The sequence below is a fragment of the Erinaceus europaeus genome, chromosome 16 (genome assembly GCF_950295315.1).
Source record: "Erinaceus europaeus chromosome 16, mEriEur2.1, whole genome shotgun sequence".
Lineage (NCBI taxonomy): Eukaryota > Metazoa > Chordata > Mammalia > Eulipotyphla > Erinaceidae > Erinaceus > Erinaceus europaeus.
The window spans coordinates 12,254,936-12,269,195 of NC_080177.1; the positions used below are offsets into that span (position 1 = coordinate 12,254,936).

Consider the following 14,260-nt stretch of genomic DNA (forward strand, 5'->3'; position numbering starts at 1 on the left):
TTCAGTGATATCCTTGGTATTTTCTTTTCTTTTAATTTAATTTCCCCTTTTGTTGCCCTTTTTTATTGTTGTAGTTATTGCTGTTATTGATGTCGTCATTGTTGGATAGGACAGAGAGAAGTGGAGAGAGGAGGGGAAGACAGAGAGAGGGAAAGAAAGACAGACACCTGCAGACCTGCTTCACTGCCTGTGAACTGACTCCCCTGCAGGTGGGGAGCCAGGGGCTCGAACCGGGATCCTTACGCCGGTTCTTATGCTTTGCACCACATGTGCTTAACCCGCTGTGCTACGGCCCAACTCTCTGGTATTTTCTTTCTTTAGATAAGTGATGACTATGTGAATATTTACTATATTCAATATTCTTTATATATATTTGGATTTTTAAATATATCATGACCAAAGTTAAAAAATTGTTAGAGATGTAATAATGGTTTTCAAGACTGTAAGACTACAGAGGTTTATTCTATACTACAATAACCACCAGATTTCTGTGTTCCCAGCCCTCACCCCAATGATAACCACCATAGCTCTCACAAAGCAAGACAAGGATTTGTTTTGTTTTGTTTTGTTTTTTTTGCACATCTAACCCACCACTCCCAGTGGCTATTTTCTGTTCTTTTTCTTTTTCTGCATGAACATGCTTTTGAAAACGTCAAGTTATAAAGCAGTATTACAAGGGGCTGGGTGGTGGTGCACCTAGTTGAGTGCACATATCACCATGTACAAGGACCAGGGTCAAGCCCCCAGCCTCTACCTGCAGAGAGGAAGCTTCACGAGTGGTGAAGCAGGTCTGCAGGTGTCTCTCTCTCTCTCTCCTTCTCTGTCTCCTCTTCCCTCTCAGTTTCTCTCTGCCTCTATCCTAAATAAATAAATACATTTAAAAAAGAAAAACAGTATTATAGTATAATCATGTTTGATAAAATAAATATAGTTTTTTTTATATATGGAAGAAAAAACTATGTTGTGGCCTGTGAGGTGGTAAGTAGATAAGACGGTGGACTCTACATATGAACTCCTGAGTTCAAAGCCTGACATTGCACATGCTGGGGTAATGCTCTGATTCATTCTCTCTCTCTCTCTCTCTCTTTTATTAATAAATAGATTTATTTTTTTTTTACCAGAGCACTGATCATCTTTGGTTTAGATTAAGATAAAAAATATTTTAAAGAAAAAGACATGCTATATTTCTAAAACTGTCAACTGGAAGTTGAGTATTAGTGCATAGGGGCTAAGGAGCCCCTTCCTCTTTTTTTTTTTTTTTTACTTTAAAATAATTTTTTACAGTACTTGAAATGGAAGGGAAAAAATTCAAATGTTCTTCTCTCCAGCCCAAGCCATGTGTTCCTTACCCTAGAATCTTGGCGCAGTCATCATAGTATTTCATGGAGTTTTTTACAAAACTGAAGCCATTGACATCACACACAAAGGAGTGACCATTGGCACGAAGAAGATCAAATCCACAAACTGTTTGCTGTAGGAGAAAGAGACAGGCTAAGAACATAAGACCTTTCTTTCCAGACCCCTGCTCTTATTTCTCTCCCTTGATACCACAAACCCCATGGGTCTTCCTCCACCTTAAAAGCTACGCAGACTTTTCTGGCCACCAGCTTTTCCATGGCAGTCAGCATGACTGGGTAACGAATCTCTTTCCCTTCGCTGTCTCGTTCGACCTTCCCATCCAAAGCTGGAGATTTTCTGGCTTCAGCATGGGCGTAATCTGGCCCCACCGTATACACCTGCAGGTACATAGCATCACTGAGTATGCCCACAGCTCACCCTGTGTACAAAAAGACAACATGAGCACTGGGTCTGCAGACTTGTTTAGAGGAAAAAGAAAGAAAAAAAAAAAAAGGCTCTGAGTATCTAGAACAAGGAGACTGACATTTCTTTCCTTTTTTTTTTTTCTACTTTTTGTCACTGCTGTAACTTCACCACTCTAGGAAAACTTTTTTTTCTAGATAGAAAGAGAAACAGAGACAGAGGGAGAGAGGAAAAGACACCACAGAACCAAAGCTTCCCCTAGTGCAGTGGGGGCCAGATTTGAACCTGGATTGCCCCTGTGGTAAACTAGGCAGCTTTCCACATGAGCTATCTTAACTGGCCTTAGACTGACATTTTTCTTACTGACTCCTGATGAACTACTGTTAGGAAGATTTCTCCTCAGGACTCCAGCACTATCAACCTGTCCTTAGGAAGAAATAACTGGCCATCATTCTATCATAGTTACTGCTGCCCTTTGCTCTGAGGGTCATGGTATAAATAGCTTTTTCCCCCACTTGTTACTATCACAAGAACACAAAAGTCAATCACATTTGCACTTCATTTTCTTTTTTTTTTTTTTTAAATATTCTATTTATTTATTATTAGAAAGATAGGAGGAGAGAGAGAGAACCGGATATCACTCTGGTACATGTGATGCCGGAGATCAAACTCATGACCTCATGTTTAAAAGCCCAATACTTTGTCCACTGTGCCACCTCCCAACACTTCATTTCATTTTATATGCCCCCCATTATATACTGCCACTCGTTTCTCAAGCACCCCATCCCTACACCCAGACATTTATAATCTCGTCAGCCCCTTCATCCATCATAACCTTGACATCTGTGCCATCAGTCGGCATGAACTCCTCATAGATGTAGGACCCTGTCTTTCGGACGCTGCTCTCAGGTGAGTAAACGCTGCTCCGGCTGCCAATCTTCAGGAGAAAAAGGAAGAAAGAAAACAAGTTGCCTCGGGGCCAGGCAGTGGCACACCTGGTTAAACCCATACTTTATGGTGCACAAGGACCCAGGTTCAAGCCTCTGGTCCCCACCTGCAAGGGGAAAGCTTCATAAGTGGTGAAGCAGGGCTGCAGATGTCTCTCTGTCTCTTTCCCTTTCTGTCTCCCCCCTCCTCTCAATTTCTCTGTCTCTATCCAAAAGAAATAAAAGTAAGTATATATATAAAAAGATGTTTCAAAAAGAATGAAGGAGGGAGTTGGGCACAAGTAGCGCAAAGCACAAGGACCGGCAATAAGGATCCCAGTTCGAGCCCCCGGCTCCCCACCAGCAGGGGAGTCGCTTCACAAGCGGCGAAGCAGATCTGCAGATGTCTGTCTTTCTTGCCCCCTCTCTGTCTTCCCCTCCTCTCTCCATTTCTGTCCTATCCAACAGTGATGACATCAACAACAACAATAACAATAAAAAAGAAGGGCAACAAAAGGGAATAAATAAATAAATATCAAAGAAATTAAAAATAAAGAAGAAAGAAGGAAGGGAGGAAAGAAAAGAAAGCCAGCTGCCTCTCTTCTGTTGATGAACCATCCAGCTTCTCTCCCTCCAACCTCATTCTTTTTTTTTTTTTTCCCCTCCAGGGTTATTGCTGGGCTCGGTGCCTGCACCATGAATCCACCGCTCCTGGAGGCCATTTCCCCCCTTTTTTTGTTGCCCTAGTTGTTGCAGCCTCGTTGCGGTTATTATTGCCATTGTTGATGTTGCTTTGTTGTTGGATAGGACAGAGAGAAATGGAGAGAAGAGGGAACAACAGAGAGGGGGAGAGAAAGATAGACACCTGCAGACCTGCTTCACCGCCTGTGAAGCGACTCCCCTGCAGGTGGGGAGCCGGGGGCTCGAACCGGGATCCTTACGCCGGTCCCTGCGCTTTGTGCCACATGTGCTTAACCCACTGCGCCACCGCCCGACCCCCTCCAACCTCATTCTTAACCTTCTACCTCTCCAGGCTCCCCAAAAGCTCTGGTGCCCCGCACCTTCCGGAAAAGGCGCTGGCTTCCTCCGCCAGCTGAGCTGGGGTAGTAGATATAAACATTGTGGTCCTCTGCACTCACTGGCTTCTCCACAAAGGGCTTGGGAAAAACAGCTCCGTTTACCTCTACCTGGTCTTCACCTTCTATCAAGTTGCACTCTGAAAGATAGGTGTGTGGTCATTCTAGAACCAAGGGTTGTAGGATACTTGCAATTTCCATTTCTATGAGCTTTGATTTATAGAACTCTTCGAGTCATAGGACCATGTCTTAAACCACTGATGTAGTAATGCTTATATGGGGTGTACAGATGGAGTATGAGTTATATAAGAGGTCCAAGGCTCTGTTCAAAGGTGCATGGCTCTAATGCTCCCCCATAATTCTGTAGCCAAAGCCTGACTTAGCTAGGTAATACACAGGAGCAGTCTAGGGGAAGGAGAACTGCCTCGGTCAGAGAAGAATGGGGGATAGGGGGATGCTGGACAAGGCCAGGAACTCACCTTCAGGCTTGGCAGGGTCACGGTTGAGCACAGCATAACGAGGCAGATCAATACCCTCTTCCTGCAGGATCCGGTACACCTCCCTCCTGTCACCACCCCACAAGAACCCCAATAGATTAGCTGGGAGAGTTGGGGGTGGAGGTGGTGAAGGGGAGAGGCTAGGGACTTCATCTGTTTGGGAAACGGGAGACACCAGGGTACAGAACTCCAGAGAGTACGTGCTCATTTTGTCTCTGTCCCTCCCAGGCAGACCCTCTAAACAAACAGGCATGATGTCAGGGCCACCCATCCCGGCAGTCTGCAAAAAGTCGTACCTGTCCTGGATGTAGTACTGCATAGCCAGGTCATTGATAAGAAAGGGGTTCCGAAGCTTTGAGTAAGCAACAGCTTTGTCCAGAGGAAAGCCTGGGAGGAGAAAGGATATTGAGAGACCAAAGGAAGAAAGTTAAGGGAGTCAGGCGGTAGCGCAGTGGGTTAAGCGCACATGGCGCAAAGCACAAGGACCAGAATAAGGATCCCGGTTCAAGCCCCCGGCTCCCCACCTGTAGGGGAGTCGCTTCACAAGTGGTGAAGTAGGTGTCTATCTTTCTCTCCCCCTCTCTGTCTTCCTCTCTCTCTCTGTCCTATCTAACAACGACGGCATCAATAACAGCAACAATAACTACAACAACAATAAAAAACAACAAGGGCAACAAAAGGGAAAAGAAATAAATACAAAAAAATTTTAAAAAAAGAAAGGAAGTTAAAGAAGCAGAGTGAGGGAGTCAGGCGGTAGCGCAATGGGTTAAGCGCACTTGGCATGAAGCACAAGGACCTGTGTAAGGATCCTGGTTCAAGCCCCCAGCTCCCCACCTGCAGGGGAGTCGCTTCACAGGCGGTGAAGCAGGTGTCTATCTTTCTCTCTCCCTCTCTGTCTTCCCCTCCTCCCTCCATTTCTCTCTGTCCTATCCAACAACAACGGCATCAGTAACAACAACAAGAATAACTACAACGATAAAAAACAAGGGCAACAAAAGGGAAAATAAATTAAAAAAAAAAAAGCAGAGTGAGAAAACAGCAGAGAGAGGGGTAGATAAGAGATGTTGGTTCCCACTGCTCCAAGATATATAATTATCTTTTTTAAAGCACTGCTCAGCTCTGGTTTATGGTGACTTTGGGGATTGAACCTGGGACCTCTGAGCCTCATCATGAAAATCTGTGATGCTACTGCTTGTGCTATCACCCAGGCCCTAAACAGAAACTATGTTGAGGGTCCTTCCAGTGGCCCAATTCTATCATAGAACTTCAGAGACTTAGAGTAATTTTTATTTATTAATTTATTTTTTTTGCCTCCAGGGTTATTGCTGGGCTCTGTGCTTGCACTATGAATCCGATTATCTTTTTCCATTGTTGTTGTTGTTGCTGCTGTTGCTACTGTTGTTGTTGGATAGGACAGAGAGAAATGGAGAGAGGAGGGGAAGACAGAGGGGGGCGAGAAAGATAGACACCTGCAGACCTGCTTCACCGCTTGAGAAGCAACTCCCCTGCATGTGGGGAGCCGGGGGTTCAAACTAGGATTCTTGCATCAGTCCTTGTGCTTCGTACTACGTGCGCTTAACCTGGTGCCCTACCGCCTGCCCCCCCTTAGAGTAATCTTGAGGTTAAAACATGAGCTTTAGTGCTGGAAAAAAAGAATAATGGTTCTGCAAAAGATTTTCATTCTTGAGGCTCTGTGGTCTCAGATTCAATGCCCTGTACCACCTAAGCCAGAGCTGAACAGTGCTCTGGTCTTTCTGTGCCTTTCTCTTTGTATCTCTCTCCTCTCTCAATTAAAAAATAAAAATATTTAAACACACACACACACACACACACACACACACACACACACACACACATGTTGAAGTACCATCTCTCCCCCACCTCCAGCAAATCCTTCCCAATGCAGGGGAAACAACCCTCTTTGTGTTGTTTGTTCTCTAGTGTGTCTGGACACATGGCACGAATGACCTTTCCTGACCTAGTACGCCCAACACCACTCCTTCCCAAACCCCAACCTTTGGAGTGGAATGAAATGAGGCAGTGGCAGGATGGCCAGTTTTCCACAGGCTCATTGAGGATCACATCTTCTCCCAGGATGATAACAGTCAGATAGTCAAATCTGCAAAGTCGCTCCAGGATCTGGGTCATCGGCTTGGACTTGGATTTCTTGGTCATGGCACAGATGCCAACGATGATCTGAGGTTCGGGAGGCTACAGAGAGGAAGTGGTGTTAAGAACTCAGGAACTTCCCTCTTTACACCAATGCTGTCAGGGAGCATTGCTTCATCTCCTTAAGGCACAGAGTTTCTTGGCAGGACTTTGGACATATGAGACAAAGGTTACTTCCTAACTGCACTGGAGTTAGTGGCACCTCCAGGGAGTCCCACTGCTAGCAGAACAGAAGCCTTTCTGCAGTAGAAAATGGTACTCAGGCAGAGGAGCTAGCAAACCAATAACCTTGAGATAAGAAGAGAAGGACTAAAGGGAGAGGATTCAAAGAGCGACTGCAGCCAATCCTCACAGAGCCAGCCCTTGCTCATGACAGGCCTGTGCATTTGGAAAGAAGAGAAATCTCCACCAAGACAGGGTCCCAACATCAAGTGACATCATGCCCCACCCCCTGCCCACAGTCTTACCACTTCATCCTCCTCATCCTCCAGGAGCTCGCTGTCACTTTCTTCTGTCCTCATGCCTATTCCACGGGTGCCCAGCCCCTCATCTCCAGCTCCGAGGAAGAAGTGGGCTGTGACACTCTCGCCCTCACTGGTCGGCAGTGACCACATCCCCGCCGGAGCGCCCACTCATCCCGCTCTGCAGTGGAGGGGACCCCACATACCCATCAGCTCCAACTGAACCGCCCCCTAGCCTCCCCCTCCCTTCTCCCAGCCGTGCCCAGGGATGAGGGCGTTAAGTAAAGAAATAAGAAAGTAAGAGGGAACCAGAAACATATGGGAAACGACATGTAAGGAGAAGGTTCCACAAGGAAGGACTTGAAAGGACTAAAAGATCCAGGAGAGAAAAGCCAGGACTCCCTTCCCTCCCAGCTCACCCTATTCCCTGCTGTGAGGCAGTTGTAAGAAGGTCCCCAGACTAGCCCTTACAGTGCCGGCATGTCCCTGATTCTACCAGTGGGAAAGACCATTAGCTCCGGCAGCAAGTGAGAAAGGTGGCTCCTCATGGAAAACCTACTACTGGTTCCTGTTGGAAGAGAAAAGTAGAGTTTCAAACATAGGGTTCAGTCTCCCCCTTCCTATAGAAGTACTGAACTCAGGGGCATAATGTAAGGGCAGAGGAATACAGGAGCATGGCTCAATTTGCCTTTTTTTTTTTTTTAATTTTCTCTTTTGTTGCCCTTGTTTTATTATTGTAGTTATTCTTGCTGTTGTTATTGATGTCGTCGTTGTTGGATAGGGCAGAGAGAAATGGAGAGAGGAGGGGAAGACAGAGAGGGGGAGAGAAAGATAGACACCTGCAGACCTGCTTCACCACCTGTGAAGCAACTCTCCTGCAGATGGGGAGCCGGGGTTCGAACCAGGATCCTTACGCAGGTCAGTGCACTTTGTGTCACCTGTGCTTAACCTGCTGCGCCACCTCTCGACTCCCTGCATTTGCCTTTAACTCCCATCTTTATTCTTGCTAAGGGTTAACTCAGGAGAGACGACTCAGCAGGCTGAGCACAGGACTTTATTCATTAAGTTCTGGTTTTGAACCCTGGTCTTTTTCTCTCTCAAAAACCAACCAGTCTTTAAAAGGAGACAGCTCAGCATCAGAGTACAAGATTTGCAGGCCTGAGATTCCAAAAGCCCCAGGTTAATTCCCAGCACTGGCATATGCCACAATTGAGCTCCGGTCTGTCTCATGAAATAAATAAATCTTTTGAAGGTATTTATTCATTAATGAGGAGCATGAGAGAGAACCAAAACATGACTCCAGCACATGCTGGGGATCAAACTTGGGCCTTCATGCTTGAGAGTCCAGTGCTTTACCCACTGCGCCACCTCCCAGGTAACAAATCTTTTAGAAAGGATTAACACACCAACCATCTATTGAAGGCACCTTGTGTTCTAAGCATTATGTCAAAACATTAAAATTGCTTCTGCCCCCTACCTCTCCACCTGCTCCATATTTTAAGACAGATGCCCATATTAAAAAATACGTTCATTCCACAGAGAAAGACCTGGTGCTGACTGGGCAGTTGAAGCTATAGGCGCCCTTCTAACAGTCTCCAAGCACTCTCAAGCTGAAGTGTCATACTACCCTTTGGTAATACAGACCCACAGCTGGTTTAGGCCAAAGATCCCTTGCCAGAAATCACAATGGGAAAAAAAAAATTCTGCCTAGAGCCATAAAAAGTGTGAGTATTTTAAGACTTAACCTTGAGTTAGAACAGCCTACCAGTTCCACTTTTGCATACACACACCTAAGGCAGAGGTTCATATCCAGTGTGATTATGATGTGTATGGAACATTTTAGCAAGGGTTGTTTTTAATTATCTCAACTGGAGAAATGTTACTGGCACTTAGTACTTACTAAGGTACGCAAATTACTACCTACTGAGGTGCTAGGAATTCTGCTAATTTTTGAAAACACATGCTATTTTCCCAAAACAAAGAATTATCCAGTCCAAAATAATAGTAGAACCAAGGTAAAGAAATCCTGCTTGGGGGGGGGTCAGGTGGCGGCGCACCTGGTTGAGCGCACATGTTACAATGCTCAAGGACCCCGGTTTGAGCCCCTGGTCCCCACCTGCAGGAGGAAAGTTTCATGAGGGGTAAAGCAGGGCTGCAGGTGTCTCTCTGTCTCTCTCCCTCTTTATCTCCCCCTTCCCTCTTGATTTCTGGCTGTCTCTATCCAATAAATAAATAAAAAGAGAATAAAACATTAAAAAGAAAAAGAAAATACTGCTGGGGCGAGGTGGCAGCACACCTGGGAGAGCATCACACCTGTTACCAGGTGCAAGGACCCAGGTCTAAGCTGGTCCCCACCTGGACACTACAGCAGAGGTCTCTCCTTCTGTCTCCCCCCCCCCTTCTTTACATTTAATCAAAAGAAGACAAAAAGAAAGAAAGAGTGAATGAAAGAAAGAAAGAGCCGGGGAGGAAGCAGGGAAAAAGAACTCTGCTGGGCTGGTAAGATAGCTCTCCTGGATAGTGTGCCTGCTTTGTCACATGAGGACAGGTTCTCATTCCCTCTGCACTACAGGACATTTAGCAGTTTCCCTACGGTGGTATCTTCCTCAATCTCTCAGAAAAAACTGAACCAGAGTAGTGAAAAGCTGTGAAGTCCCACTGACTACAAAAGACAAAACATAACAAAACCCAAAAAGACAAGCCCTGCCTTAGAGAAACTCTCCCACAAGAGTCATGTGGTCATGCAAATAACTTTCACTTCTGAGGCGCCAACATCACAGGTTCAATCCCCAGGACCACTATAAGCCAGAGCTGAGTGTTCTGGGAGACAAAAACTAAAGTGCAAAGATGTTCATACATCACTGTTGGTAATGGAGAAATATAAGAATAACTCCGGGGGAGTCGGGCGATAGCGCAGCAGGTTAAACGCACATGGTGCAAAGCACAAGGACTGGTGTAAGGATCCCGGTTCCAGCCCCGGGCTCCCCACCTACAGGGGAGTCACTTCACAGGCAGTGAAGCAGGTCTGCAGGTGTCTATCTTTCTCTCCCCCTCTCTGTCTTCCCCTCCTATCCCCATTTCTCTCTGTCCTAGTCAACAACAATAACTACAACAATAAAAAACAACAAGGGCAACAAAAGGGAATAAATAAATACATTAATTAAAAAGAGAAAATAACTCAGGTGTCAGACACAGATATTGAATAAATAAAGTGCTGTATATACAAATGCTATAACAGCAACTTTTAAAAAATGAATCAAAGTTATTTTTAAAACACAACAAATGTAAACTGCAGAAATAAAGATTTAGTGCAATCCCATTTGCATGAAAAATACTATGTACAGGGGCTAGGGAGACAGCACAATGGTTATACAAAAGACTTTCATGCCTGGGGTTCTAAGGTTCCAGGTTCAATTCCCAGCCCCACCATAAGCCAGAGCCAAGCAGTGCACTGGTCTCTCTCAGTGCACTGGTCTCTCTGTCTCTCTCCCCTGTCTCTCTCTCTCTCTCTCAATATATATATATAGTTGATGTTTTATATATAGTGGCCAGGGAGGTAGTGCAGTAGATAGAGTGTTGGACTCAAAATCATGAGGTTCACAGTTTGACCCCCAGCATCACATATGCCAGAGTGATGTTATCTCTCTCTTTTCTCATTAATAATTATCTTAAATGGGGGGAGGTAGCACAGTGGGTTAAGTGCACATGGTGCAAGCGCAAAGGCTGGTGCAAGGATCCCAGATCTAGCCCCCAGCTCCCTATCTGCAGAGAGTTCGCTTCATGGGCGGTAAAGCAGGTCTGCAGGTGTCTATCTTTCTCTCCTCCTCTCTGCCTCCACTCCTCTCTCCATTTCTCTCTGTCCTATGCAATGACAACAACAATAATAACAACAACAAAGGCAACAAAATGGGAAAAATGGCCTCCAGGAGCAGTGGATTCATAGTGTAGGCACCGAGCCCCAGCAAGAATAATAATAATAATAATAATAAAATAATTTTCTTTAAAAATCAGATATGTTTATGACTACACAAATATTCATTGAAGTATAAAGACATGGACTAGAAAGAATGACATCAAATTGATGATAATGGCTCTCTTTCATTCTCTTTCTTCACACTCTCTTATTAAATAAAATTTTTTTAAAAATCTGAAGCAAATATGCAAAAGGTCAACATTCATTAGTACTGAATTGTGGAGATACAGGTCTATTATCTTCCAAAAAAAAAAATTTGAGTCATATATTAGCAATTTACCAGGGCCTGCAAAAGTTCTCATAAATAATGACCAATGACTAATGAAAGCCACACCGTGGCTTAAGTAAACAAATTTACCCTTACAGACTTTTAAAAACAGTCTTCAATAATTACTTCTGTATTTTGATTTTAGACCCTTGCATAACAAGTGGGGCTTTTCCGTCCTCACCTCCACTGTCTCCATGGCTCAGACACTGCAGAGACATAAAAATCCCCTTAGACTTAGCATTTCCAATCACACATGTCTGCACGTATTCATACACTCCCCCACCTAACCAACAGGCTATTTCTTGAAGTCTCCTGCAGTGACCTGACCTAATTTCCATGACCTGTGGCATTCCCAAGGCTCCTGTACAGTTCAAGCCAACAGTCTCGTTGCGTTCTATCTTTTATCTGAAGCAGAAGCTCGTTCTCATGTCTAAGATTCCTACCCCTTTTCCTTCCCTTCCACTAATTCCTTCCTGCTTTTCTACAGAATCTACACACACCTTCTTGAAATTCTATTACAACTCTGTTAATGGGAGCAAGGCAACAGAGTGGGGGGGGGTATGGGTGGAGGTGAATTTGTTCTGAAAGATGGGGTTGTAGAGAGATGAAAGGTCTAAATCCATAGTGAACAAAGCAAAAAATAGAAGCTTGCCAGAAATAGCTATGAAATAAGCCAAGATTTATTTAGATGTACCTCTAGGAGGAGCTGGGGTTTAAATGTGGTGTTCCCTGTGTCACTGGCATTGTCTGTGTCCCTCTCCGCTTTCCCTTCCCTCCCCAATCACTTGTTAGGAAAGAAATGAAGACTCTGGACTCCACACTAGGGTAAAGGGCAGTCTCACCCTGCTTTGAATCAGTAAGAGAAAAAGAAAGACAAGGAGGAAGGGAGGGAGGAAAGGAGGTGGAAATAGGGTGAATAGGGCAGAAGGGAAGGTCAGATGGCCAACCTTCTCCAGCATGTGGATGACATTCCTGCAGATCTAGAGAAGGGACAGTGCAACGGTGACTATTCTTTATCCTTAGACGTGTGTGTGTGTGTGTGTGTGTGTGTGTGTGTGTGTGTGTGTGCAGCAATCCTTCAATTTCCTCAGTAGTACTTGGAGGCCTCCATCAGTGGGGCTGGGGGTCACACCGACAGAGTGCGGACTTATTTCCAACACATGAAGCACCCCACCCCCTTATCTCCTCACTCTGCACGTGGGAAACTCAGTTCTTTTCCTTTACTCCTTTGCACATAATCCATGCCCTTCCTGGGAGGCTGGTGAACGGTTCTGCTTGCTGCACTTGTTCTCTGTGCCAACTTATTCCTCCTGCCTTCTTTTCCCCAACCTGCCAACAGGTTCCCCACGGACTCCCCTAAAAAGGCTGGGCACTGAGCCCTCCTCCCAGCAAGGACCAGCTAATAAATAATTAGTAATCCTGCCCAGCACCCAGCAGCCCTCAGACCCTCGGCTATGAGTCACCTCTCTCTAGTTGCATGTTTATATGGAACCCTCCACCGCACCCGCGATGACAGCCTGAGACTCTCTCCTCTCCCCTCCACCCCCGCATTTCCAGGCTCACCCCTTTTATTGACAACAGCTGCCCTCCAACACCCCCCCCCCATAAGCAGGTCCTCTCCCCTGTCGTCCCTGCTCCTACCCCTCCCGCACAGCCCCCAGCACCCTGACCACTTCCCATGCAGCACCCACCCCCACCCACTGCTCTCGCAGAGCCGGGGACCCTTCCTCTGCCTCCCCCCCAAACACACACCCCCGGGTCACCAATACCTTCCCTCTCACCCCGGCTCCTCTAGCCTCTGCCCGCCCCCGCCTCGCTCTCCCGGCGCTGACACTGAGGCCTCCCGGGTGGGTCCCGCGTTCCCAGGCGGCCCCCGGCCGGCTCGGAGCCCGGCCCTCCGCCCCGCGCGAGCCCCCTCTCCTCCGCCCCCCACCCCCCGATACCGCCCCCAGCCCCAGCCACTCCCCCGCCGCCCCCGGCCCTCGCTCACCCGCCTCTCTGCGCTCGCGCAGCCGAACCTGCCGGCAGCGACACCTGACAGCCGCCCAATCGCAGAGCGACTTCCCTGCGGAGCCGCCAATCAGCGGAGGGCGCGCATTGGCCAGAGTCAGGCTGCGTTGGCCGGCGCTTCTGCGCGGAGAAGGGTGGCCTCTAGTGGCTCTGGGGGTGAAGTGCAACCTGATGCTTCTCTTTGCCCTCTGATTGCTAACCTGCGTCCCCGCGGTTCAGATGTTTGGTCTAGAAGAAAACCAAAAAGAAACTGAGGGCAACGAGATGCAGAGGAAGACGTGGAGTTTGTGCTATTACACCACTGTAATTTTTTACATATATTTATTTTACATCTATTTTTATTTATTTTATACATATTACATATATTTATTTATTCTGATTTTTTACATATATTTATTTTAATTGCTAGGAGAGGGAGAAATTGAGAAGAAAAGGAGATAGGGAGAGAGAGTAAAAGAAAAACACCTGCAGGAAGTCAGGCGGTAGCACAGTGGGTTAAGCGCACGTAGCGCAAAGCACAAGGACCGGCATAAGGATCCAGGTTCGAGCCCCGGCTCCCCACCTGCAGGGGAGTCGCTTCACAGGCGGTGAAGCAGATCTGCAGGTGTCTATCTTTCTCTCCCCCCCTCTGACTTTCCCTCCTCTCTCCATTTCTCTCTGTCCTAACAATGACAACATCAATAATAACTACAACAACAACTACAAAAAAGGGCAACAAAAGGGAAACTAAATATAAAAATAAAAGAAAGACACCTGCAGCACTGCTTCACATCTCATGAAACTTTCTCCCACAGGTGGGGCAGCTCTTCTGCTTGTTTTAGAAAGTAAAATGGGTTAGAAATATGTAGATATTCATTAAGTGTAGGTGGAAAATATAGGTGCAAGGGGGTCGGGCGGTAGCGCACAGCGTTAAGTGCACGTGGCGCAAAGTGCAAGGACCCGCATAACGATCCGGTTCGAGCCACCCGACTCCCCGCCTGCAGGGGAGTCACTTCATAGGCGGTGAAGCAGGTCTGCAGGTGTCTGTCTTTCTCTCCCCCTCTGTCTTCTCCTCTCCATTTCTCTCTTTCCTATCCAACAATGACATCAATAACAACAAGAATAACTACAATAAAAAAC

General features: G+C 46.4%; 1 protein-coding gene across 26 annotated transcripts in view; it reads right to left on the reverse strand.

The window, feature by feature from the left end:
* The window catches only part of PPIP5K1 (diphosphoinositol pentakisphosphate kinase 1), a 59,043-nt gene extending 45,859 nt beyond the window's left edge, over positions 1-13,184 (reverse strand). For 10 of the 26 annotated variants that reach the window (XM_060174527.1, XM_060174525.1, XM_060174523.1 and 7 more), the window contains exons 1-11: positions 13,122-13,155; positions 11,313-11,337; positions 7,310-7,458; positions 6,897-7,071; positions 6,276-6,471; positions 4,557-4,647; positions 4,243-4,328; positions 3,749-3,903; positions 2,597-2,698; positions 1,575-1,736; positions 1,350-1,471 (exon numbers count right to left, since the gene is read on the reverse strand). In XM_060174527.1, coding sequence (XP_060030510.1) covers positions 1,350-1,471; positions 1,575-1,736; positions 2,597-2,698; positions 3,749-3,903; positions 4,243-4,328; positions 4,557-4,647; positions 6,276-6,471; positions 6,897-7,043 — 1,061 coding nt within the window. In that variant the 5' untranslated portion in view covers positions 7,044-7,071; positions 7,310-7,458; positions 11,313-11,337; positions 13,122-13,155. Of the gene's footprint in view, positions 1-1,349; positions 1,472-1,574; positions 1,737-2,596; positions 2,699-3,748; positions 3,904-4,242; positions 4,329-4,556; positions 4,648-6,275; positions 6,472-6,896; positions 7,072-7,309; positions 7,777-11,312; positions 12,591-13,121 lie in introns of those variants that run through there. The other 16 variants (XR_009545272.1, XM_060174520.1, XM_060174514.1 and 13 more) reach the window with 8 other exon arrangements.
* Between the last annotated feature and the right edge of the window lie 1,076 nt (positions 13,185-14,260).